At 41.2% G+C, this 27,914-nt stretch overlaps 1 protein-coding gene across 1 annotated transcript in view; it reads right to left on the bottom strand.

Moving 5' to 3' along the window:
* Positions 1–741: 741 nt before the first annotated feature.
* Positions 742–27,914, bottom strand: part of SNX3 (sorting nexin 3) — a 41,061-nt gene continuing 13,888 nt past the window's right edge. The window contains exon 2 of the mRNA XM_017878747.1: positions 742–898. Coding sequence (XP_017734236.1) covers positions 746–898 — 153 coding nt within the window. The 3' untranslated portion in view covers positions 742–745. The remainder of the gene's footprint in view (positions 899–27,914) is intronic.

Here is a 27,914-nt window from a genome sequence, read left to right as displayed (position 1 = left end):
ATAACCCTTATAAAACTTGAGAAATTAGTACAAACTAGCCTTCATCTAGTTCAGGACTCCTACCATACCCACTTCTTTTCATCTACTTTCTAGTCACAAAATAACTTTTCATCATTCTGAGCATACCATGTCCTTCCATGACTCCTTGCCTCTGATGTCATTCTGAGGCAGGGCTGAAATGAGAGACATCAGAGTGAGACCTTGCTTTAACTTATTTTGAAGCCAAAGCTACCAAATTCTATTCTAAGAAGATCAGGCATGTAACAGTGTTTTTAAATTGCAGGCAGCAACCCATTAGTGGATCACGGCCATCATTTAAAAATGCTAATCTGAAGAGTATCAACATATATCACACAGTGAGGTCATTACCGCTTTATGAATGAAACTTCTGTTACATGAACACATGTGTGATGAAAAAAACTTATGTGTCAGTAAAACAAAGTTGGAAATACACTGACATTTATAAAATGTACTGAGAAAGAGAAACCTGGCTTAAGTGTGTGGAGAGGGGAAGATGGAATAGGACGATGAGGGAAAGGAAGGAAGTAATAGCAAGAAGATTCTAAGAAGTGTTATTCAAGTGTGAGTCAGCAAAGACCTCAACTGGGCCAAAGTAGACAAGAGAAAGAGTTCTACGGAAAATTTTCAAAGACTCTACCTCTATAAAATGACATCGAACTATTTGAAAAAAAGAAATCACATTTGCTTTTACCCATTTTATTCAAGATCATTTTCCTGAGAAATATTAAACATTAAAACTTGGAATGTTTTGCTTTAAAACTGTATTTCGAATCATTCTTACCTTGCTCTCTCTTTCTAATTCACTTCGCAGCCATTCAAAGTCACTGTATCTTCTTCTAACAGTAGATTCTTTCAGCTTGAAAATAGGAAGATTTGTCTGAAACAGAAAAAGTTACTCCTAAATTGAAGTACATTAAGGAAACTTCAAATAAATGGGGGAACGGGGGAATCTAGGCTTGCCAATTGATAATATGGCAAATCTGATTACCTTAACAAAAGAAATCATGACTTTTTTTTTCTTTTTTTTTGAGACAGATTCTCGCTTTGTTGCCTAGGCTGGAGTTTAGTGGCATGATCTCGGCTCACTGCAACCTCTACCTCCCAGGTTCAAGTGATTTCTCCACCTTAGCCTCCCGAGTAGCTGGGATTACAGGCACCCACCATCATGCCCAGCTAATTTTTGTATTTTTGTAGAGATAGGGTTTTACCATGTTGTCCAGGCTGGTCTTGAACTCCTGACCTCAGGTGATCCGCCCACCTCGGCCTCCCACAGTGCTGGGATTACAGGCATGAGCCACCGCACCCGGCCGAAATCATGACGTTTTTAAGATGACCTCTTACCCATAACAAAAAAAGATTTTGCTAGTTCTTTTTTTTTTTCTGAGACAGAGTCTCGCTCTGTTGCCCAGGCAGAGATGCGATCTTGGCTCACTGCAACCCTAGGTTCAAGTGATTCTGCTGCCTCAGCCTCCCAAGTAGCCGGGATTACAGGCACCTGCCACCAGGCCTGGCTAATTTTCTTGTATTTTTAGTACAGGCGGGGTTTCACCATGTTGGCCAGGCTGATCACAAACTTGTGATCTCACGTGATCTGCCGCCTCAGTCTCCCAAAGTGCTAGGCTTACAGGCCTGAGCCACTGCCTGGCCCACTAGTTCTTCAAAAGTATTTACACAAGAATACAACTTTTAAATGTACCTTTGCATGCATGCTTTTGGATGTCATTCTGCCTGGGGCTATCTGCATAAATGTAGGTCATTTTCTTATTATTTTAGTGAGTTTTAAAAATGTCAACTAAGCAGGGGTGAAGAAAGGTTGGCTCTTGACTATTCTTCTAGCTAGTACCTCAGCAAACAGTCCTCATAGGGGAAATACAACTAACCTTTTCATTTTTAAAATTTAATTTTCTTGGTGCTCATTCATTATAGCAAAACCCCAACTTATGTCTCAATGCCTATCACTGCCCATTGATGTAGAAATTCTTTTTCTTCTCCCAGAGAGAGGGTCTCACTGCATTGCCCAGGCTGGATTTAAACTCCTAGGCTCAAGCAATCCTCTCCCCTTGGCCTCCCGGGTAGCTGGGACTGCAGGGTCATACCACTGTGCTGACTCACTTAACTACTTTATTTTATTTTTTGAGACGGAGTCTCACTCTGTTGTCCAGGCTGGAGTGCAGTGGCACGATCTCGGCTCACTGCAAGCTCCGCCGCCTAGGGTCATGCCATTCTCCTGCCTCAGCCTCCCAAGTAGCTGGGACTACAGGTCCAGCCGCCACGCCCGGCTAATTTTTTGTATTTTTAGTGGAGACGGGTTTCACCGTGTTAGCCAGGATGGTCTCCATCTCCTGGCCTCATGATCCACCCACCTCAGCCTCCCAAAGTGCTGGGATTACAGGCGTGAGCCACTGTGACCCGCCCACTTAGCTACTTTTAAATGAAAACAAAATATTTTGTTAAGAGGATTAGATTAGATCTTGCATAAAAAAGGACCTAAATAAAACATTATTCTTAACGGCCACCTAAAAAATGCCAAAAACAGTAGGGAAAGTGCTGCATACAGTGTCTGTGGTCTTACCACTAGTAGGAAATTAAATCGTACTCAGTAGACCAAGCTCATAAACCCACAGCTTTAAAAGCAGAGGGCAAGAACTGAAAACATAACACCCAGTACTTGGAAGTTACTCCAGAATGTAAGAAAATTTCTGGAGACTTTGTTCTTTATAAGATTGCAGCCGGGCGCGGTGGCTCAAGCCTGTAATCCCAGCACTTTGGGAGGCCGAGACGGGCGGATCACGAGGTCAGGAGATCGAGACCATCCTGGCTAACATGGTGAAACCCTGTCTCTACTAAAAATACAAAAAACTAACCGGGCGAGGTGGCGGGCGCCTGTAGTCCCAGCTACTCCGGAGGGCTGAGGCAGGGAGAATGGTGTAAACCGGAGGCGGAGCTTTTTGCAGTGAGCTGAGGATCCAGCCACTGCACTCCAGCCTGGGAGACAGAGCCAGACATCCGTCTCCAAAAAAAAAAAAAAAAAAAAAGATTTGAAAGGCTACTTGTTGGGGCCACTTCAAGTTCAACTTCTAAATTTAAAAAAAGTAACAAGAAAGATTTCTATTATCTTTTACTGGATTCCTTTTAAAGAAAAAATTTGCTAGGCCTGGTGGGGTGGCTCACGTCTATAATCCCAGCTCTTTGGGAGGCCGAGGTGGGAGGATCACAAGGTCAGGAGTTCGAGACCAGCAAGAGATCAGCCTGACCAATACGGTGAAACCCCGTCTCCACTAAAAATATAAAACTTAGCTGGGCATGGTGGCGGGCGCCTGTAATCCCAGCTACTTGGGAGGCTGAGGCAGGAGAACTGCTTGAACCCGGGAGGTGGAGATGGCAGTGAGCCAAAGATCGCTCCACTGCACTCCAGCCTGAGTGACAGAGCAAGACTCCGACTCAAAAAAAAAAAAAAAAAAAAAGCTACCAAATCCAATAAAAAATGGTTTATGACTAAAGACACTAAAGACTATTAGGAGTGGTATGAGACCAGTATTTTATAATTAAGAATAGATTTCAGGCCTGGCATGGTGGCTCATGCCTGTAATCCTAGTGCTTTGGGAGGCTGAGGTGGGAGCACCACTTGAGGTCAAGAGTTACCAGCCTGGGAAACATAAAAAGATTCCATCTATATAAAAAATAAAATAAATTTACTGGGCATGGTGGCATGTGCCTGTGGTCCTAACTACTTGGGAGGCTGAGGTAGGAGGATCTCTTGAACCCGGGAGTCAGGAGTTCAAGACTGTAGTGAACTGTGATTGTACCACTGCACTCCAGCATGGGCAATGAACGAGACCCTCTCTCAAAAAAAAGGAGAAGATAGATTTTATTTTATTTGAGACAGGGTCTCACTCTAACCCAGGCTGGAGAGCAGCGGCATGATCACAGCAGGGTCAAGTGATTTCTCCCACCTCAACCCCCTGTGTAGCTCAGCCTACAGGCACATGCCATCACACCTGGCTGATTTTTGTACTTTTGGTAGAGACAGGGTTTCATCATGTTGCTCAGGCTGGTCTTGAACTCCTGAGTACAACGAATCCACCTGTATTGGACTCCCAAAGAGCTGGGATTACAGGCATGAGCCACTGTGCCCAGTCAAAAAGATTTTAAAATGTGCAAAATATCACAGTTTGTAGGTGACAGAAATGACTTAACACAATAACTAATGCCATACTCTACCAAAAATACTACTCAACACTATATATTCTCTTAATTATATTCTGTCTGTTAATTCAGACCTCGAATTAATTAGCACAGAATTTGCATAGAACTGCAAAGTGTTTTACAACTGGAAGAAAAAAGTTAAGTGCCACCTGAAGGAAAGACTGGCTTCCTACTGTGTATACAGGGACATCATCTTGTAATATTAACTCCTAAGAAAGTTCTACCTATTTGTTAAGCTTAATGCCACTAGTAAATAGCTGTCACTCAGCACAATAAAAGCTTTTTATTTAGGACCTTACATCCATTTTGTAATGGTCTCAATTTTTTCCTAAGTGTATTAACTTCTCTATGTTGTATACCTTATAGCTTAGAATTCTCAACAGATCTATTGGGCATAACAGTGTATAGGTTTCAAGCATGAAACCAAATCTCACAAGAGATTTAAAAGCACTTGAATTTTCTTTCCCAGGTAACCACAACATTTGTTCATTGTATTAATGACTAAGGAAATAATTGCACCTAACAAGACTCTTATTATACTAAAAGTCAAGCTTATATTTAAAGATGCTGGCTTGTTGTACAGAGGGTATTCTCATTCCCCGTAGGGAATAAAATTAGGTCCCCTGGAGAGTAGAATAATTCCCAGAAAGAAAGCACTGGATTATTTCTCTCTAATTTCACCTATTGGCTTTTTAACCAAGTTCACCCTTCCGCATTAAAATATTAAGTCTTTGTAAGTGTCTTAAAGATAAAAAGGCCTTTACAGAGTTGAGTGTTTTCTGCAGGTGAGATTTTACATTCTGAATTCCCTCCTCTCAAATTACTTTACAAAGGGGATTAACTGCTCTCTTTATTCAAATACGTTAAGATCAAGCTTGTGAAAAGAGTCCCTAAGAATTTTCATACTTCTGGGTACGGAAGTCTATAAAGTTAATCTCTGAAACAACATATCAAGCTTACAGGTACAATGTTGAGAGAAGAGTGCCAATTCAGCTCATTTTACCTTCCATTTTCCCTTTTGAACTTTTGACACAATCATGATTCTATCTGATTCACTCTAATAGAAAGGGGAGGGGTGATGGGGGAAAAGTCCTTTCACTTGTATGATTAGCTAATAGTTTGATAGTTTATATACTTAAAGAGGATCATGATTAGCTTAAGAGAGTTCTTTTAGTTTTCTTAACTGGTTATGATTTCTTTTTGCATGAGGACTTCTTTAGAGTTTAAAGTCACATCAAGAAATTCGAACATCACTTGTCCATTACATATGCAGTGGTTAACTTAGCTTGTTAAACGTCTTCCTGATCATTACAAGGACTTGTAATTCAACGTCACCGATTAAAGTAAGTAAGTGGAAAATGTGGGGGTTTTTTGTTATTTGTTCACTGCTGAAACTCCTGTGATTGGTCACTTTCAACTTATTCAACTTCTATAAAATGACTGAAGAGAGGAGAAGTTTTTTACCTACAGCTTCAGGAGGACTAAACTATTATTTACTGATCATCTATAAAAGGCACCATACTAGATAAGGTAGAATCATTATTTGTAATGATGAATAAGATGCAGACCTGGCCCTTATCAAACATATACCAACCAAGGAGGTTAGAAAATAAGCATATAAAAAGTTGAATTTCCATGGTTAAAAATACTACAAACTGGCTGGGCATGATGGCTCAAGCCTGTAATCCCTGTACTTTGGAAGGCTGAGGTGGGAGGATCACTTGAGGCCAGGAGTTTGAGAACAGGCTAGGCAACATAGTGATACCCCCATCTCTATAAAAACTAAAAAAAATAGCTGGGCAGGCTGTGCGTGGTGGCTGACGCCTGTAATCCCAGCACTTTGGGAGGCCAAGGTGGGCGGATCATCTGAGGTCAGGAGTTCGCAAACAGCCTGGCCAACGTGGTGAAACCCTGTCTCTACTAAAAATACAAAAATCAGCCAGGCGTGGTGGTAGGTGCCTGTAAGCCCAGCTACTCGGGATGCTGAGGCAGAAATGCTTGAACCTGGGCGGTGGAGACTACAGCAAACCAAGATCGCACCATTGCACTCCAGCCTGGGCAACAAGAGCGAAACTCTGCTAAAAAAAAAAAAAAAAAAAAATTAGCTGGGCATGGTGGCACATGCCTGTAGTGGGAGGATAAGGTGTCAGGATGGCTTCAGCCTTCAAGACTGAGGCTGCATGAGCTGTGATCACATCACTCACTGTACTTCAGCCTGGGTGACAGAGGGAGAACTGTCTTCAAAAAAAGCCGGGGGGCGGGGGGCATTTTGGTGAATAACCATTATTCCATTACTCCATTACTCTATTAAATGCACATAACTTTTGAATGAACAATTTCAATGGGAATTAATCCTACAAATATTTCTACACATACAAAAATATTTCAGCATTGTTTGTAATAGAAAAAAAAAAAAAGACCAGAAACAATAAATCTTACATTACAAACTTACATTACACAGCCTTTTACAAAATATAACTCAGCCATAGGTTAATCAGAAAAGCTGTCTAGAATGTATGACATATAAAAAGTTTCAGGCCGGGCGTGGTGGCTCATGCCTCAAATCCCAGCACTTTGAGAGGCCGAGGCGGGTGGCTCACTTGAGGTCAAGAGTTAAAGACCTGCCTGGCCAACACAGTGAAACCCCATCTCTACTAAAAATATAAACATTAGCTAGGTGAGGTGGCACGAGCCTATAATTTCTGCTACTCGGGAGGCTGTGGCAGGATAATCGCTTGAACCCGGGAGGCGGAGGTTGCAGTGAGGTGAGATCATGCCACTGCACTCCAGCTTGGACAACAGAGCGAGACTCCACCTCAAGAAAAAAAAAAATAAGTTTCAGAACAGTATATTCTATAGCATAATACCATTTGTGTAATACAAAAAGCACGAAGGAATTGACAATTGATTTGGCCCAGATCCATTCATTCTTTCCCTTCCTTTTTTTTCCTTTCCTCAGTCTCTCTGCTTCCCCTCCCTCCCTGCCTTCCTTCCTTTAGAGACAGGGTCCCCCTAAGTTGCTCAGGCTGGTCTTGAACTCCTGGGCTCAAGGGATCCTTCCACCTCAGCCTCCCAAAGTGCTGGGATTTGAGGTGTGAGCCACCGCATACGGCCAGCCAGGACTCTTTTTTGTTTTGTTTTTGAGACAGAGTTTCCCTCTTGTTGCCCATGCTAGAGTACAATGGTGAGAGTGCAATGGCCTCAGCCAGGACTCTCTTAAGACAGAGCTAGCCATACTATAAGACAGTTGAAAACGGTGACAACGGTGTGAGCTAAATGCAGAGAAGTAAGTACAGGGTATATTTAGTATATAATTCTTGAATATTCTAAAGCATAGGGAGTGGTGGGAAATAAAACTGAAAAGTTTAAACTGGACTCTAAATATAGGGCTAAGGTGTCTACCTATGAGCACTGGGAGTTAATATGTTTGAATAGAAAAATGATAGCTATGAACAGAAAAAATAGAACAGAAGTTACCACAGAAGTAGAAGCCACAGATGAGCTGCATGTAGGCTTAAGGTGTAGAATTAAGAACAGATGGCTCTAGTTGATTACTAGGTTTATCTGCTTTGAAGTGTATGGACAAGAGTCAGACTACTGAGGCAAATTACAGCAAAAATCCCTTAAAGGTTTTATCTTGGATGTCACTTTAAATGCTCTAGATTTATCCAGAAAGAATGCTGAATTCTGAAATTAAACATAAATCAGGCTTAAATATTGTTAACTTACTTTAAGGTGACTAAAACTTTTGAAATTTAAACAGCAAGATTTAGTATTCTCTCACCCTAATATTCATATTTCCCCCCAATTTTAAGAGAAGTTTCTTAGTATCAGGCTGAGTATAAAGTGGAAGCCATAATTTTCTTCCTAGCTACTGTTCATTTTATTTCCTAACAGGTAAAAGTGTCAAATACAACCATCTGTATGAAATAGTATTTGTAGGAAATACAAGAAATATGTTATTTGTGGGAAATAACAATAGATCAGCCAATATGGGCACAGTGATCACAGGTAAGATGGGAGACAAGCAAAAGTAAAGTACAGCATGGGGCAAGAACCAAAAAGTAAGCCACAGCCTTCATCTATTTGTATAGGTATATATTAGTAAATGCTGAAGACAGTGAGTTTGAGTAACCCTGGACAACTTTAGACTTCAGTTTTGTTCATGGAGTTCAAAAGTTCTGCAAATCACGTTTCATCATATATCTGAAGCAAAGACAGAGGCTCAAATAATCTGGATAGCTCTCAAGGGTTCTATGTAAGAAACCCAATATTAACAGTCACTTAAAGCTATGTCAGGGCCCAAACTAACATTTAAAGAACAGATAATTATAATTATCTGCATCTCAAAAAAGTTAAGTTCGTTGCCTGGAATCCACTGAGTCTATAAAACTACCTTATTCCACACTCAAAATATGCCTTTGTTAATTGTTATTTGCCAAATGCTAATCTGTTACCACTACTTAGTAACATTTCTTTGGAAAACTATAAAATAGATTACCAATATTATCAAAGAAGACAGGAAAAAACAGAGGGTCTCGCTGTGTTGCCAAGGGTGGAGTACAGTGGCAAGATCCTAGCGCACGACAGACACTTGGGCTGGAGGGATCCTCCCACCTCTGGTGGTTATTTTTTTTTTTTTTTGAGACAGAGTCTCGCCTTGTCGCTCAGGCTGGAGTGCAATGGCGCGATCTCAGCTCACTGTAACCTCTGCCTCCTGCCTCAGCCTTCCGCGTAGCTGGCGTAGCTGGGATTACAGGCGCGCATCACCATGCCTGGCTAATTTTTTTGTATCTTTAGTAGAGATGGGATTTCACCATGTTGGCCAGGCTGGTCTTGAACTCCTGACCTTGTGATCCACCCGCCTCGACCTCCCAAAGTGCTGAGATTATCAGCGTGAGCCACTGCACGTTTCAAAGGTTCTCTGGACTAAAAGCTTATTCTTCATTTAAATGACTTCTTTTCAGCCTTATTAAGAGTTCATCTAGGTTATAAACCATATCTCAAGGTCACAGGTAAACACCTTAGCCCCATATTTAGAGTGCAGTTTAAACTTTTCGGTTTTATTGCCCACCATTCCCTATGCTTTAGAATATTCAAGAATTATATATTGCACGTTGTTTCTTTAGTCACCTTTAACCTAGAAGACTCGCCCCTGCCTTGTTGTCATTGAAGACATTGACAATAAAGAGTTCAGGCCAGCTATCTGAGCTACATTCTACATTTGGGTTTGTCTGTTTCCTCATGACCAGTTTTGTTATGCATTGTTGGCAGTAATGTTCCTAAACCGCAGGAATGTTGATGCTTTCTGAGGCATCACATCAGAAGGCACATAATGTCAGTTTGTCCCATGACTGGGTCACTTGGTAAGGAGAGGTCAGATTCCTCCAACAGTTATCTTTCCCCCACCTTTTAATACCTTTTTCTTGAACCAGCCCTTCACAATAAAATTTAGTGCCATTTAGAATTTGCCCAGCGAATTTGTACTTACAAAATTATCAGACCATAGAATAAACTCTGCTTCTTGGAGAATTCACATTTTTAGGTGAAGTTATTTATCTAACTTTAACCATTAGGAGAGAGATTGCTTTACTGAAGGAAAGCCCCACTCCCTGCCAAATACAGTATTAATATACAGATGTATTAAGTATAGTACGTTCTCAATTTGTTGATTTAATAAACAGAATTAAAGAAGGGTTTATAGTCTACTTGGATATTTGTACTCTTCCGGAGAAATTCAGGGTAATGCTCAAGCTAGTAGGTATCTTGCTTTTCATTTGCAAGATGAGAATATATTTTGCTTGGCTCACGAAAAAGTGATGAAATAATTACAAGATCCTGGGACAGTCAAAGAACTAAAAAAGAACAAGACTAAAAACCTGAAGAGAATTGTTCAATGTTATTTTGTTGCTATTTGTTCTAATATACCAGGAACAAAACTGCAAAGCGATAAAATGTTAAAAGAGGTATGTGTATGCCAGATACTAAACCAGCCATTTTCTACAAAAAGTATTACTAATCACACAGGGTAAGATCATCAGGAATGCAAATGGACATTATATACTAAGGAAAAGATTTTTGAAACCATGGTATAGAGGTCTAAAACAAGTGCTCCCTTCAAGTCTAAGCATAAGAAACTACCACATTATTGGTCTCCAAAAAGGTAGGTCTTATACACTTACACAGGCTGACCTATTAAAGTCAGCAGCTCACAGATACCCTATATGTTACCTGATTATCACTGATAGCCAAGTAGAAAACCAAGCCTCAAAATGTGATCACCTGAATATAGCTTAACAATAGATACTAGAAAAATGTTTACGAGGTGTTTCTAGTATTTCTTCAGATAGTGTCACGTGTATATTTGAAAAGAGACTGGCAACAACATCAAAAGTATACTCAATAGGCCATACTCTATTCAACCAATCCTAAGAGATGTAAATGGATGCCCCACTACAGTTCTCATTAAACAGCCACATTTCTCCAAATATCTACATCTAGAGATAAAAGATAAACTGAGAAGTGCTTAAGCTATTACTTCTCCCCTCAGTACTTTTGATACCTGTTTTACCCAATCTGGAACAGCATGAATAACTGGAGATATGGTTTATAACCTAGATGAACTCTTAATAAGGCTGAGAAGAAGTCATTTAAATGAAGAATAAGCTTTTAGTCCCGAGAACCTTTGAAATGTAGATTGTCACTAAGCCAAAGTATTTAGTTTCTTTCTTTAAAAAATAAGGACATGGCCTTCCAGTGATACAATTCCTCATTATTTTAAAAGAAGTATCCTTTATGGTATAATTTCCAAAACAGTAGAGAATAAATTATCTAGACTAGCTTAAATGCATAAACCAAGGAATTCCAGATATTTTTCCTACATTGCCCATATTCTTCATCTGTGAATTAGCAACAAGACTCACTGGAGAGCTCACACAAGGTTTTCAATGAGTAATCTCTAATGAAACTGTGCAATAGTAATTCTATTTTAAAGGAAAATTCATTCATAACAATTCATGAAGATTTACATAATCCTACAGGCTTATGCTGAAATAAAACTATTAATAGTCTAATACCTTTTTTGGACAATCTTTAAAATGCAAAACTATTTTCTGTATCTTCCCAACTTGTCCAATGCTAAGAAACATACTCAAGTGACACCAACTAGAGAATCTCATGCAACTGATCTAGGGTGGAATCTGGACATCAGCATTTTCAAATGATTCTCAAGTGCATCCAGGGTCAAGAACTGCTGCCCTAGGAGTTCGAGACCAGCCTGGCCAACATGGCGAAACCCTGTCTCTACTAAAAATACAAAAATTAGCCGGGTGTGGTGGCATACGCCTATAATTCCAGCAACTCGGGAGGCTGAGGCAGGAGAATCACTTGAGACCGAGAAGCAGAGGTTGCAGTAAGCCAAGGTTGTTCCACTGCACTCCAGCCTGGCTGACAGAGGGAATAACTGCTGCCCTAGACTTAACAAATGTGAAAGAGGGTAGGAACTTGGGAATTTGTACAATCACCAAGTAATTCTGGTTTAGCTGGGACAGATATGGGCAATAATATTTTACCTCTTTAAGGGTAGTGATTTGGAATAATACTGCGAGAATGGAGTGTAAAGTCATTATAAGTAAAACTATGATGTGGAAGCCAGTTAAAGAATATTGGTTAAGAAGCTCTATTCAGTAAGTACTGGTATTTTCTAAGCTTCTACACATGGAGTATCAGGCAGCCATGGACCACAGGGATCTCAAGACATCCTCCTCAAGGGTTATATTTACATTATATTTACAGTGTGAAGGGGGATGGGGACGGGATTCATTACATGTAGCATTTACAACCACAATCACATAGCTCTTTGATGTTTGAATGAAAGGGTGGAGACCAGTATTTGAGTATCAGGGTAAAATTAAAAAATATATAAAACATATACATGTGACAGCTGGGTGCGGTGGCTCACGCTTGTAATCCTAGCACTTTGGGAGGCCGAGGCGGGTGGATCACCTGAGGTCAGGAGTTCAAAACCAGCCTGGCCAAAATGGCAAAACCCATCTCTACCAAAAGTATAAAAATTAACCAGGCATGGTGGCATGTGCCTGTAGTTCCAGCTACTCGGAGGCTGAGGCAGGAGAATCGCTTGAACCCAGGAGGCAAAGGTTGCAGTGAGCCAAAATTGCACCACTGCACTCTAGCCTGGGCGACAGAGTGAGGCTCTGTCACAAAAAACAAAACAAAACATATACATGTGAATATATTGAGTCTGCATGGTGGACTTATAAAAGACATCCTTACAATTAAAAAACATACATACTGGCTTGTAGATATTCCATTTCAGTATACAGCCTTTTAGATTTTTATATATACAAATCTTATTTTTATTAAATATATTATCAGCTTCTCATATCATTGACATGGTTATATATAGACATCCCTGGGTGAGAGGCTGTATAGTACAATGATTAAGCACACAGTTCTGGAACTAGAAAATCTGGTTTTAATCTGAATTCCTGCATTAACCAGCTATCTCACTCTGGGCAAAATGCTATGGATGAAAACTAGATTAAGCCTTGATACAGATCCAGGGAGTTTAAATATTTTCCTTAGGATAAACCCTAAAGGTGAAATTCCTAGGCCAAAGACTATAAATATTAAGCCTTCAAGTTGTCCTTCAGAAAGGCTACTTTGCTGTAGAATGAGAAGGAACACTGCAGTAGTAGTAGCTACTTTACTTTAGTAGCCTACAATAAACCGTAACGTTGAATATTTAAATATTGTTCTGTATCCTCTCTCACACTGGCTTGGCCATGTGACTGCCTTTGATGAAACATTTGTGAATTGGGGCCTGTCCTCTTGGAACATCTGTTCATAAAGACATTCTCTCTTGGGATCCTGTCACCGTTATTCTGAGAGAAGTCTAACTCTCCCCATGAAGAACTGAGGACCTGATCTACATTCCCATCTGAGCTCCCAGCTGGCAGCCAGCCATATGACTGAGTTATCTCGAAAATAAATCCTCTAGTCCCAGTCAAGTGTCCCCACAGATATCAAGTGGAATAGAGACAAGTCATGACTTCTAAGACCTGACCAAACTGTAGAACTGTAATGAAGTGAATGTTTAATTGTAACTGCTTTCGGTCACCAACTTTTAGGGTTTTTACATAGCAATAATCAACTGAAGCAATAACCTGACTTTGGTAGAGTTATGCTAAACAAGATGCAGATTATGAGAGGATAGTATTTCATCTCTAAAAACTTGGTAACTCAAAAGTATGTAGACTTGGGCTAGGCGCAGTGGCTCACACCTGTAATCCCAGCATGTTGGGATGCCACTTGAGGTCAGGAGATCACGACTAGCCTGCCCAATATGGTGAAATCCCGTCTCTACTAAAAATACAAAATTAGCCAGGCATGGTGGCACATGCCTGTAGTCCCAGCTCCTCGGGAGGCTGAGGCACAAGAATCACTTGAACCTGGGAAGCGGAGGTTGCAGTGAGCTGATATCACGCACTGCACTCCAGCCTGGGCGACAGAGTGAGACTCGACCTTAAAAAAAAAAAAGTATATAAGACTTGTTATTTAACTCTTTGCTCTTCTTTTCTAATTCCTTAATTAGCTTCTGATTATATTCTGAGTAGTTGAGGTTCCTCAGTAATACAGAAAAGTCAATTAATTCTGGATTATTCAGCAAGGAAAGAATTCCTTCATAATTTAGAAATCTGATAAAATGAGCTAAAGTTTTTCTATGCTAAAGAAAGGTAAGATTCTAAATAAAAACTGTAATTTAAGACTGAGTTGCTCTCTACAATAAATAACTTAATAAACCTCTAAGAATAGTTGCATGAAACAGTTTTGGCTGGGCACGATGGCTCGTGCCTGTAATCCCAGCACTTTGGGAGGCTGAAGCAGAATGATTGCTTGAAGTCAGGAGTTCAATACCAAGCTGGCCAACACAGCTATACCCTGTCTCTCTCTCTACCTCTCTCTCTCCCTCTCTCCCTCTCTCTCTCTCTCTCTCTCTCTCTCTCTCTCTCTCTATATATATATATAATAGTTTGCCACCTATATTATAAAAGAACAAAACTAAGCTGTTTCTTCAAAGCTTGAAGTATTACCTGGAAAACTATAAAAAACATGAAAACGAATGTTTAATAAGTCTAAATTCTCTAACACATGAGTGATACATATGTTAATAAACTCTTCCAGAGTGATTAGCTATAACAGCAACTAGACAATGACATTAAACACTATACACATGCATGCTTTATATTTGCAGATTGACAGTAGTGCCATTACAACACATTACTCCTTTCATAAAGCTCCACAAAGAATGTTTATTGTTCTAACAGCCTCACAGTACTCAAATCACTAACACAAAAATCTTTTTATTAGAAATGGAAAGTAACTGTCTAAGAATCCCCCATATAAACCATGGTTAAGAGGAGCTGCAACTTGCCATCAAAAGTTTCAATACATAATCAGATCAGCACAATTTAAAATATTTTCTGGCTTTTTTAACTGTTAGGTATAATAAGCGTTTGAGGTGGAGCTGGAGAGCAGAATATTCTGGTTCTTTCCCTCATAATTTAAAGTTGATTTCTAAGTACTTTGGCCACCTTTCTCTCTACCTTCCAATACCTTCCCCTCTACTCTGAGTTGCAGAGTTTGTAAGAAAAGGAAATCATTCCAGATCCTTTATCTCTAGCCCTCAAATCTTACTTGGAAGCATGGTAAGATTTTAAACCATGACATCTATCAATATTGATTATGACAGCTCATTAGCCATTAAAATCATGTTACTTAGAATGCTAATAAGTACACAGCAAAAAAGGCATGAAGAAACTACTATGAGGCCAGGTGCGGTGGCTCACGCCTGTAATCCCAGCACTTTGGGAGGCCGAGGCAGGCAGATCAATCACCTGAGGTCAAGAGCTCGAGACCAGCCTGGCTAACATGGTGAAGCCCCATCTCTACTAAAAATACAAAAATTAGCCAGGCATGGCAGTGAGTGCCTGTAATCCAGCTACTCAGGAGTCTGAGGCAGGAGAATCACGTGAACCAGGGAGGCAGAGGTTGTAGTGAGCCGAAATTGTGCCACTGCACTCTAGCCTGGGGGACAAGAGTGAGACTCTGTTTCAAAAAAAAAGAATCTACCATGATGGGCTGGGTGCAGTGGCTCGTGTCTGTGATCCTAGCACCTTGGAAGGCTGAGGTAGGCTGACTGCTTGAACTCAGGAGTTTGAGACCAGCCTTGGCAACATAGCAAAACCCTATCTTTACTAAAACTACAAAATTAGCCAGGCATGGTGGCACACGCCTGTAGTCTCAGCTACTCAGGAGGCTGAAGTGGGAGATCACCTGAGCCCAGGAGATCAAGGCTGAAGTGAGCTGCGATGACATCACTGCACTCCAGCCTGGGCAACAGAGCAAGACCTTGCCTCCAAAAAAAAAAAAAGAATCCACTATAAATGGATACCCCTCTTCCCCATAAGAATCTACCATGAACTAAGTACATGAACATTGTCCCTGCATTAGCTGATTTTATGACACAGTTAAGAATTATAAGAGGGGCCGGGCGCGGTGGCTCAAGCCTGTAATCCCAGCACTTTGGGAGGCCGAGATGGGCGGATCACGAGGTCAGGAGATCGAGACCATCCTGGCTAACATGGTGAAACCCCATCTCTACTAAAATACAAAATCTAGCCGGGCGAGATGGTGGGCGCCTGTAGTCCCAGCTGCTCCGGAGGCTGAGGCGGAGCTTGCAGTGAGCTGAGATCTGGCCACTGCACTCCAGCCCCGTCTCAAAAAAGAATTATAAGAGGATACCCAAGCAGAGTATGTGTCACAGTACAGACAAAAATAGGTCAGGAAAGAGAATTAAAGAGATGGAATACCACTGGGGAGGTTTCTGTAAGAGAGTACATAATTTTTGGAGTACATTATGATAAAAACATGTATGTACAATGTTTCAGTCTCAGAGGCTTTAAAGCTAACAAAATTGTTCTAAGTATACTTTTTATAGCTACTTACACCATTATGTATCAAAAGCGTTCCTGAGAGCCAGGTACAGTGGCATGTGCCTGTAGTCCCAGCTACTAGGGAGCCTGAGGTAGGCGGATCCTTTGAGCCCAGGAATTTGAGACCAGCCTAGGCAACTCAGTGAAACCTCCACCTCAAACCCCACTAAAAAAGAAAATTTTTTTTAATAAAAGTGTCCCAGTTTTGATGCTCATATTTGTGGATGAAGAGTTTAAAGTCTCTTATTTTTCCGTTCACCTAAGAAATTCCAGGTTTTATTCACTAAGGCTGTATCTTAGAGAAACACACAAGGTTCAAATAATTGGTGTATCACTTTTGTAGTAGAAGTTCTTGACATGTTGTTGCATGATGTGGGGGGAAAATGCAAACAAATAAATATTTGCTTTGTACCAATGATAAGAGCTAACCACAAACCCGTAACACCTTTTCTTTCTTTGTTTTTGGAGACAGAGTCTCACAGGTCACCCAGGCTGGACTGCCATGTGCAATCTTGGTTCATTGAAACTTCCATCTCCTGGGTTCAAGCAATTTTCCTACGTCAGCCTCCCGAGTAGCTGGAATTACACGCATGTGCCCCCAAATCCTGCTAATTTTTTTTTTTTTTTTTTTTTTGAGATGGAGTCTCGCTCTGTCGCCCAGGCTGGAGTGCAGTGGCTGGATCTCAGCTCACTGCAAGCTCCACCTCCCGGGTTTACGCCATTCTCCTGCCTCAGTCTCCCGAGTAGCTAGGACTACAGGCACCCGTCACCTCGCCCGGCTAGTTTTTTGTATTTTTTAGTAGAGACAGGGTTTCATCACATTGGCCAGGCTGTTCTTGAACTCCTGACCTCAAGTGATCCATTCGCCTCAGCCTCCCAAAGCGCTGGGATTACAGGCGTGAGCCACTGTGCCCAGCCCTTGATGCCTTTTCTGATTCCTAGAAGTAGCAGGGAAAAATGGATTAGTCAAGCAGACCCGGGTTCAACTCTTTCTGGAACTCATTAACAGTATGATCACGCCAAATTACCAAATTACTTTCCTTCTCTAATCTGAGTTTTACCATCTTTAAAATGAGCCAGGTGCAGTGGCTCATGTTTGTAATCCCAGCTACTCCAGAGGACTGCTTGAGGCCAAGAGTTCAAGACCAGCCTGGGCAACATAGCAAGACCCTGTCTCAAGACAGAAAAGAAAAGAAAAGAAAAGAAAAGAAAAGAAAAGAAAAGAAAAGAAAAGAAAAGAAAAGAAAAGAAAGGAAAAGGAAAAGAAAAGAAAGAAAATACTGTCACTTACCTTAATAATTACGTAGAAACTATTATTATACATTCTTCTCACACATTCTCACAGGTTATCACTTACTGAATACTTAATGTGGGGCAAATATTATGCCTTAAGTCACATTTACTCCTCTGAAGTTTTATTTTATGGTTGAAGACATTCAAAAGAGAAGAATTAAGCAACTTGTTCAAGGTCACATTTCCATTAACGAGAGAGGATTGTGCACAGGTTCAACTTCAAATCCATGCTCTAAAGTCATACTATGGTTATAGTACGTGACCCAAAGCAGATATTAAATAAAGCTTTAAAACTCTACTAAATGGGCATTTAATGACTACCTCAACAACTACTATGTTCAAGGGGCCTGGGAATATTTGATTAAGAGGCTTCTAAAACATTTAAACACTGCATAAAAGTGTTTCTGAGCACCCATAAATTAAGAGTAAAAGCATAATAACGTAAAGAAAACATAACATGAATAAGACCATTTCTCTTAAAATATGAGAACCTAAAAGAAATGTATAAAATAAAAAGGTAAAGGGGGAACTGCTGGAATAGTAGAGTGAGAAGTTCAACAGAGCCTCTCTCCAAAATTCAATGAAAAAACTAGACAAACACGTCAAACCACCATATCAGAACTCTGGAAAGTAGGCACAGGTGTATAACAAATTGAAAAGTGATCATTCAAGAAAAACTACTCAACTCAGTTAAGAAGAGCAGAAGTCTGTGTGTGGGTTTTTTTGTTTTTGTTTTTGAGAAGGAGTCTCACTCTTGTTGCCCAGGCTGGAGTGCAGTGGTGCGATTTCGGCTCATGGCAACCTCTTCTTTGTGGGTGGGTTCAAGCGATTCTTCTGCCTCAGCCTCCTGAGTAGCTGGGATTACGGGCACCCGCCACCACGCCTGGCTAATTTTTGTATTTTTAGTAGATATGGAGTTTCACCATGTTAGCCAGGCTGGTCTCAAAATCCTGACCTCAGGTGATCCACCCGCCTCGGCCACCCAGAGTGTTGGGATTATAGGCATGAGCCACCTTGCCCAGCCAGGAGTCTGTGTGTTTTAACCTAGGGCTATTGTTACCAAGCTCCACCAGCTCTATCAATGGTAGTTCTACCAGGATGGGGCACGCTGTGAAAACCAACACCATCACTGCTGGAGGGGTGCCACTGGTTAGGAGTAGAATATAGAAAAGCCCCAAATGCGGGACTATTGTTGAAACCAACAGCAATATTGGCAGCAAACAGTGGGGAAGGCTAATATTGCAGCAACCCAAGGTTGCAATATTGGGGGCAAGCAACAAACCAGCAGACTTACCAAAAGAATTACATAGCCATGGTGGGCCTTGATTAGCTCCCAGGTATCTGTGGAGGTCTGAGGGTCTGTGTGATGTCAGGCGCGGTGGCTCATGCCTGTAATCCTAACACTTTGGGAGGCTGAGGCGGGCGGATCATGAGGTCAGGAGTATGAGACCAGCCTGGCCAACATGGTGAAACCCTGTCTCTACTAAAAATACAAAAAATTAGCCGGGTATGGTGGCACATGCCTATAATCCCAGCTACTTGGGAGGCTGAGGCAGAAGAATCTCTTGAACCCAGGAGGCAGAGGCTGCAGTGAGCCAACATCACGCCACTGCACTAGAGCCTGAGCGACAGAGCAAGAGTCCGTCTCAAAAAAAGAAGTATGTGTGCTTACACAAAGCTGTGTGCATGCTCAGCTGGAGAGGACCCTAGTTATACAAACATTCATGGCTGAATGACACCTTTAACAGACACGGGACAGCTATGGACATGAGAAGACGGCACGAAGTAAAAGCTGGGGCAAACTTGTAAACTGCCTGAACTTTGACTTTGTTTTCCAACTTGCATTGGCAAAAAGCAGAAGCTAGTCAGGTGCAGGGGCTCACGCCTGTAATCCTAGCACTCTGGGAGGCGAAGGTGGGAGGACTGCTTAAGGCCAGGAGTTCAAGACCAACCTGGCCAACAGAGCAAGACCCTGTCTCTTAAAAAAAGAAAAAGGCTGAAGCCTCACTGGCTCAAGTAGCTACGCATAACCTTTAACCATTCATTTCTGACCACTAAGATAAACTGACAAACTGACTCGGGGTGACCCTTAGAAAACCTGGCAAAAAAAAAAAATTGATCTCTGCTATCACCACCTCATACTACAGACTTAATGCAGGCAACTCCCCCCCCAAAAAAATAGCAACAAACACCTCCCTTTGGGGAGGGGCAGGAGGCAATCTAACTCAGAGTCTCTACAATGTATTATCTAAAATGTTCAGTTTAACAAAAAATTATGAGACATGCAAAGAAACTGGAAAGTGTGGGCCACAGACAGGATAAAAAGTCAGAAACTGTCTCTGGGGAGGTTCAGCTGTTCAGCTGTCCAGGATTTCCAAGCAGCTATTAATATGTTCAAATTAAAGGAAACCATGCTTAAAGAACTGAAAGAAAAGCATGATGACAATGATTCAAGGAATAGAGAATCTCAATAAAAAGATTATTAAAAAAAACACTGAATTGGATCTCTATAGCTGAAAAGTATAATAGCTGAAACGAAAAATTAACTGAAGGGGATCAACAGTGGATTCAAACTGGCAGACAAAAGCATCAGCAAACTTGAAGACACGTCAAGAAACTGTCCAATCTGAAAAGCAGAAAGAAAGAAAAAAATAAGAATGAACAGAGTCTCAGGGACCTGTAGGATACCAACAAGCCTATCAACACACAAGTAATGGGAGTCCCACGATGAGAGAAAGAAACAATAAATAATGGCTGAAAACTTTAAAAATTTGACTAAACCCTTAATCTATACATCCAAGAAGCTCAATGAACTCTAAGTAGGATAAACACAAAGAGATCCCCACCCAACAATCACAGTAAAACTGTTAAAAGCCAAAGAAAAGCAAAATCTTGAATTTAGTGGCAAGAGAAATCTACTCATCAATACAGGGGATCCATAGTAAGATTAACAGCTGACTTCTCACCAGAAACAATGGAGACAAGGAAGCAGCAGCATATTCAGAGTGCTCAAAGAAAAAAAAAATCAACAAAGAATTCCCTATCCAGTGTGGTAGGCTGAATTCCAAGACGGTGCCTAAAATTGCCACCACTTGGCATACACACCTCCCTGAGAATGTGAGAAAGGCCTATGAATGTGATGGATGTCACTTCCATAATCAGGTTACAATACATGGCAAAGGTGAAGGGATTTTACAGATATTAAACTCCCTAATCAGTTTGACTTTGACTTCACTGAGTTTTTTTGTGAGTAGTCTTGACTTAATCAGGTGAGCCCCTTAAAAAGGGGCTTTAGTCTTCACTGAGATCAAAGAGGTTTTTTTTCACTGGCCTTTAAGAGGAAGTCTACTCTAAACTCTACAGCTCCAGGAAAATAATACTGCCCACAACTGTGTAAGCCTGGAAGAGAACTCCGGAGCCTCAGATGAAACCACAACCCTGACCAACCTTCCTTGATTGCAGGCACTGTGAGACCCCAAGCAAAAGGTCCAGATAAGCCATATTCAGACTTCTCACTTACAGAAACTTGTGAGATATTTGGTGGTGTTTTTTAAATAATTAAAAACTCCATCTATTTATTTTAATTTTTACTTTTTTAAAGAGACAGTGTCTTGCTTATTTCCCAGGCTGGAGTACAGGCTATTTACAGGCATGATCACAGCACACTGCAGCCGCCTCAAACTCCTGGGCTAAAGTGATTCTCCTGTCTTAGCCTCCTGTGTAGATGGGACTGCACCTGGCTGGGGGTGTTTTGAGAGCTACAATTGTGGTAATTTTTAATTCAGCAATAAAAAACTAATACATCTAACAAGACTATCCTTCAAAATAAAACATTAAGACAGTTCCAGACAAAAAAAAAAAAAAAAAAAAAAAAAAAAAAAAAAGACTACAAGCCTTCATAGTTAGCAGACCTGACTTAGAAGAAATACTAAAGAAATCCTTCTGTAGTTCGTAAGCATGATGATTGGGTTTTCATGCTCATGTGTGTGACATGCCTCCTTCAAACCTTGTTATGACTTCAGCACATTACCCATCTGATGGGAACCTTAGAAGAAGAAAAAAGAAATACTAAAGAAAGCCCTTCAGGCTGAAAAAAATGATACCAGATGGTAAATGAAATCCACATGAAGAGCCAGGCGTGGTGGCTCACACCTGTAATCCCAGCATTTTAGGAGGCCAAGGGCGGGGTGGATCACCTGAGGTTGAGAGTTCGAGACCAGCCTGGCCACCATGGTGAAACTCTGTCTCTACTGAAAATACAAAAATCAGCCAGGCGTGTTGGCATGCGCCTGTAATCCCAGCTACTTGGAAGGCTGAAGCACAAGAATCGCATGAATCTGGGAGGTGAAGGTTGCAGTGAGCCGAGATTGTGCCACTGCACCCCAGCCTGGGTGAGAAAGTGAGACTCTGCCTCAAAAATCAAAACAGGTTAAAAGTGAAAGGACAGAAAATTACATACCCTGCAAATCCTCATAAGAAAACTGGACTGGCTATACTAGTATTAGATAAAGTAGACTGTAAAACACAACAGATGAGTAAGAACTGAGGGTTCTTGGCAAAAAGTCATAAAGAACTACTTTTTTCCTTGCTTTTATAGTTTGAAGGGAAAGAAACTGCCCTCTCCAGTTTCCCTTTTTTTTTTTTTTTCTTCTTTATGAGATGGTGGGTCTCACCCTGTCACCCAGGGTGGAGTGCAGTAGTGCAATCCTGGCCCACTGCAGCCTTGACCTCCTGAGCTCAAACAATCCTCCCACCTCAGTCTCCCGAGTAGCTGGGACTATAGGTGCACGCCACCATACCTAGCTAATTTTTGTATTTTTTGTAGAGAGGAGGGTCTCATTATGTTACCCAAACTGGTTTTTAACTCTTGACCTCAAGTGATCCTCCTGCTCTAGCCTTCCAAAGTTCTGGGATTATAGGAGATAGCCACTGTACCTGGCCCCTCCATACTATTTGTTTCCATATTTATTACTGTGGTAAAATATGCATAATATAAAATTATCATTTTCAGCATGTTTAAGTGTACAGAGTTCTGTGGCATTAAGTAAATCCATACTGTTATCCAAACATCACCACCATCAATCTCTAGAATATCACATTTAAAATAATATAGTCTGTAAGAATATAAGTAAGGAATTTTTTTTTTTTTTTTTTTGGCTCTGCTGCCAGGCGGGAGTGAGGTGGCACGATCTCAGCTCACTGCAACCTGCAACCTCCACCTCTTGCGTTCAAGAAATTATGTCTCAGCCTTCCCAGTAGCTGGGACTACAGGCATGCGTCACCATGCCCGCCTAATTTTTCGTATTTTTAGTAGAGATGGGGTTTTGCCATGTTGCCAGTCTGGTCTTGAACTCCTGACCTCAAGTAATCCATCCACCTCAGCCTTCTAAAGTGGTGGGGTTACAGGCAGGAGCCACTGTGCCCGGCCAAGAAGATAACTTTTTTTTTCTTTTTAAGTTCTGGGATACTTGTGCAAAACGTGCAGGTTTGTTACATAGGTATACATGTGCCATGGTGGTTTGCTGCACCTATCAACCCGTCATCTAGGTTTTAAGCCCCACATGCATTAGGTATTTGTTCTAATGCTCTCCCTCCCTTTGTCCCCCAACCCCTGGCACGCCCTGGTGTGTGATGTTCCCCTCCCTGTGTCCATGTGATCTCATTGTTCAACTCCCACTAATGAGTGAAAACACGCGGTGTTTGGTTTTCTGTTCCTGTGTTAGTTTGCTGATGGTGGTTTCCAGTTTCATCCATGTCCCTGCAAAGGACATGAACTCATTCTTTTTTATGGCTGCATAGTATTCCATAGCATATATGTGCCACATTTTCTTTATCCAGTCTATCACTGATGGGCATTTGGGTTGGTTCCAAGTCTTCATTATTCTAAATAGTGCTGCAATAAACATACGTGTGCATGTGTCTTTATAGGAGAATGATTTATAATCCTTTGGGTATATATCCAGTAATGGGATTGCTGGATCAAATGGTGTATTTCTGGTTCTAGATCCTTGAGGAAATGCCACATTGTCTTCCACAATGGTTGAACTAATTTACACTCCCAACAGTGTAAAAGCGTTCTATTTCTCCACATCATCGCATCTGTTGTTTCCTGACTTTTTAATGATCGCCATTCTAACTAGCGTGAGATGGTATCTCACTGTAGTTTTGATTTAGATTTCTCTAATGACCAATGATGATGAGCTTTTTTTAATATGTTTGTTGGCCGCGTAAATATCTTCTTTTGAGAAGCGTCTGTTCATATCCTTCACCCACTTTTTGAAGGGGTTGTTTTTTTCTTGTAAATTTAAGTTCCTTGTTAGATTCTGATATAGACCTTTGTCAGATGGATAGATTGCAAAAATTTTCTCCCTTCTGTAGGTTGCCTGCTCACTCTGATGTAGTTTTTTTGCTGGCTGAGCTTTTTATTGGATCCATTGTCAATTTTGGTTTTGCTGCCATTGTTTTGGTGTTTTAGTCATGAAGTCTTCGCTCATGTCTATGTTCTGAATGGTACTGCCTAGGTTTTTCTCTAGGGTTTTTATGGTTTTAGTTTTACATTTATCTTTAATCCATTGGAGTTATTTTTTGTATAAGTGTAAGGAAGGGGTCCAGTTGTTTTCTGCATATGTAACCAGTTTTCAGCACATTATTACATAGGGAATTCCTTTCCATTCGCTTGTTTTGTCAGGTTTCTCGGATCAGATGGTTGTAGATGTTGTGGTGTTATTTCTGAGGCCTCTAGTAAGAATTCTTGAAAAGAGCTTTGAGCGTTTCCTTTTTTTTTTTTTTTTTTTTTGAGATAGGTCTGCCTATGCCCTGGCTAACTACAGTGGTGCAATCTCGGCTCACTGCAACCTCTGCCTCCCAGGTTCAAGTGATTCTCCTGCCTCAGCCTCCCGACTAGCTGGGATTTTATAGGCGCACACCACCACGTCTGCCTTTTGTGTGTGTGTGTGTGTGTGTGTGTGTGTGTGTGTGTGTGTTTTTTTTTACTAGAGACAGGGTTTCACCATGTTGGACAGGCTGGTCTCAAACTCCTGATCTCCGGTGATCCACCCACCTTGGCCTCCCAAAATGCTGGGATTATAGGCATGAGACACTGCACCTGCCCTTTTTTTTTTTTTTTTTTTTTAAAATTGTATTGATTATTTTTATTTTTTATTTTTTTGCCTGGGAACACAAACTCATTATAGAATAGAATGTGTTCTCAGCATTTTATTTTATTTTTTTTTAAGATATAGGGTTTGCTGTATTGCCCAGGCTGGAGTGCAGTGGCAAGATCATAACTCAGTGCAGATTCTAATTCCTGGCCTCAAACGATCCTCCCACCTCAGCCTCCCAAATGGCTAAGACTACAGGCTCAAGTCCACACTGGATCACCTTTTGGCAAGAGGAATCAGGAAAGATCATTAGAGTTTAGCACGGGAAAAGAGCAGGTAAACTTTCTTAGCTATATCATAAAGCATGATCAGGAAGTGATATGGTTTGGCTGTATGTCCCTACCCAAATCTCATCTTGAATTGTAACCCCACGTGTAATCCCCAGGTGACTGGATCATGGGGCGGTTCCCCATGCTCTTCTCGTGATAATGAGTGAGTTATCACGAAAGCTGATAGTTTTATAAGGGGCTCTTTCTGCTCACTTTCTCTTTCCTGGCGCCTTGTGAAGCAGGTACTTGCTGCTTCTTTGCCTTCCATGCTTGTAAGTTTCCTGAGGGCTCCCCAGCTATGCAGTACTGTGAGTCAAACCTCTTTCCTTTATAAATTACCCAGTCTCAGGTAGTACATTTATAGCAGTGTGAAAATGGAGTAAGACAAGAGGAAAAAGGAAACGATTATTGCTAAGTAAGAATGATGAAGTGGTCGATATCCATGATCTATTTTTTCAGTGTGTGACCGGGTCTCACTCTGTTACCTAGGCTGGAGTGCAGTAGCACGAACACAGCTTAATGTAGCCTCGACCTCTTGGGCTCAAGTGATCCTTCTACCTCAGCCTCCTAAGTAGTTGGGACTACTAGTCCATGCCACTACGCTCAGCTAATTAAAAAAAAAAAAAGTTTAAGTCTCCTTATGTTGCCTAGGCTGGTCTTGAATGCCTGGGCTCAAGTGATCTTCCCACCTCTGCCTCCCAAAGTGCTAAAATTATAGGCATGAGCCACCATGTCCAGTCTATCATATGTTTTAACTGGAAATAAGAGTGATTACAGTTTGTAAGAAAATGCAGTAGAATAAACTATATCAGAGAAAACACAGAGTGAAAGTGCCTACCATACCGCCTGAACACTGATGCTTAAAACAAACCATAGCCGGGTGCAGTGACTCATGCCTGTAATCACAGCACTTTGGGAGGCAGAGGCAGGAGGATTGCTTGAGCTCAGGAGTTCAAAACCAGCCTGGGCAACACAGCGAGACCCTGTCTCTATTTATCAAAAAATTAAAATTAAAATAACAATTTTAAAACCAAATTATACATTATATATAAAATTATAAATAAAAATCGAGAAAAATGTTTGAGTCAGAGAGTAACAAGGAATCACTCCAGTATTACTGTGTGATTCTGGCAGGTCATTGACGTCAGATGTTGGCAGTGAAGGACAGAAGAGACAGGTGCTCCCCCTACCTAAAACACTACTGGCTCTCTTTTTGCCCTCACACACTTCTGGCCCCTCAGGGCAGACCTGGGTTTCCACTACACCTTATGCATATTTTATGAATTTACCTCTCCCTACTCTCCTTACCACCAGTTTGGAAGCTTCTAAAGGCTAGGCATGTCTTATTCATCTCTTAAACAAGCATCTAGCAATGTCTGGAATATAGCAGACAGTTCATAAATGTTCATTTATTGGACAGTTCTGGGGAAAACTTATCAGAGAAATCTGGCCCTGTTTCAGGCTGTTGTGAACTTACTAAATGCAGTAACATATGTTATTAAACTTAGCATTCCAAGTACTCAATAAAGCAACTGACCCACAGGAGCTACTCAAGTTAAAGTCAGCAACTCTAAAAAAGAAATTTAGTTAGAAAAAAACAACTGATCAGATGTCTTGAGGGAAGAAAACTCAGCAAATATCAATTATAGATAAGAATCATATCCTGATGTCTAAAGAAAAACGCTCTAAAACGGCAATTTATCCCAACTTAAGTATATCAACATAACCTGGCCTTCTAAACTAAGACAAAACTTCTATCAGTTTACTACGTTGTCCCATTTAGAGTCGGTATCACAGTTTCTCAATTTTCCACTTAACTCCTTCCTTTCTTTTTTTGAGACAGGGTCTCACTCTGTCACCCAGGCTGGAGTGCAGTGGTACCATTATAGCTCACTGCAGCTTCAACCTCCTGGGCTCAAATGAGTCTCCCACCTCAACCTCCTGAGTAGCTGGGACTACAGCTGGGCACCACCACACCCAGCTTTTAGACAGACAGACAAATTTTGTAGAAAGGACTTACCTATGTTAATAGTTCAACCAAGACCAATTTAAATTTTATTAACTATTGTTTATACAATGGCACACTGCCCTATTACATAGGGGGTTAACATGTAAGAACACGAAACATTAAGATGGGTGTAATGGCTCATATCTGTAGTACCAGCTACTCAGAAGACTGAGGCAGATAAGAGGATTGCTTGAGCTCAGGAGTTCAAGACCAACCTGGGCTATATAGTGATATTCTGTCTCTTAAAAAACACACACACACATAAAACCCCACAAATCATTAAATGATGATACTGTATAAGAAATTAATTAATTATACAAAAATTAGCTGGGCGTGGTGGCACGCGCCTGTAATCCCAGCTACTCGGGAGGCTGAGGCAGGAGAATCGCTTGAACCCGGGAAGTGGAGGTTGCAGTGAGCCAAGATTGCGCCACTGTACTCCAGCCTGGCAACAGAGTGAGACTCCATCCAAAAAAAGAAAAAATTAATTAATTCTGGCTAGAAAATATCTAAACCATGATCCTGGCTAGAACTGATTGCAGTCAATTTTGTTTGGCATCATCTTCAGTGTTGGCACTGGTTTGCTGACCAACCCTGAACCACCATGAACCTGCTGCCCACTAGTTTATCAGCACCAACTTTCTTTGCTTTATGTGGGTATTCAAAGGAGTTTACATAAAAGGCTTCGAGTGGGAAAATAAACTTCAAAAGTTGAAAATCCTTGTGCCTGGCCTTAGTATTACCAGTGGGATGACAACACAAAGTTACAATTTCTATGTAAAACTGGACCTCAGGCCGGGCGCGGTGGCTCAAGCCTGTAATCCCAGCACTTTGGGAGGCCGAGACGGGCAGATCACGAGGTCAGGAGATCGAGACCATCCTGGCTAACACGGTGAAACCCCGTCTCTACTAAAAATACAAAAAACTAGCCGGGCGAGGTGGC

Source organism: Rhinopithecus bieti, unplaced genomic scaffold (assembly GCF_001698545.2).
Source record: "Rhinopithecus bieti isolate Rb0 unplaced genomic scaffold, ASM169854v2 scaffold_11508, whole genome shotgun sequence".
NCBI classification, from domain to species: domain Eukaryota; kingdom Metazoa; phylum Chordata; class Mammalia; order Primates; family Cercopithecidae; genus Rhinopithecus; species Rhinopithecus bieti.
The sequence above is the reverse complement of the archived record's forward strand: the minus strand, read 5'-3'. Positions and strand labels throughout refer to the sequence as shown.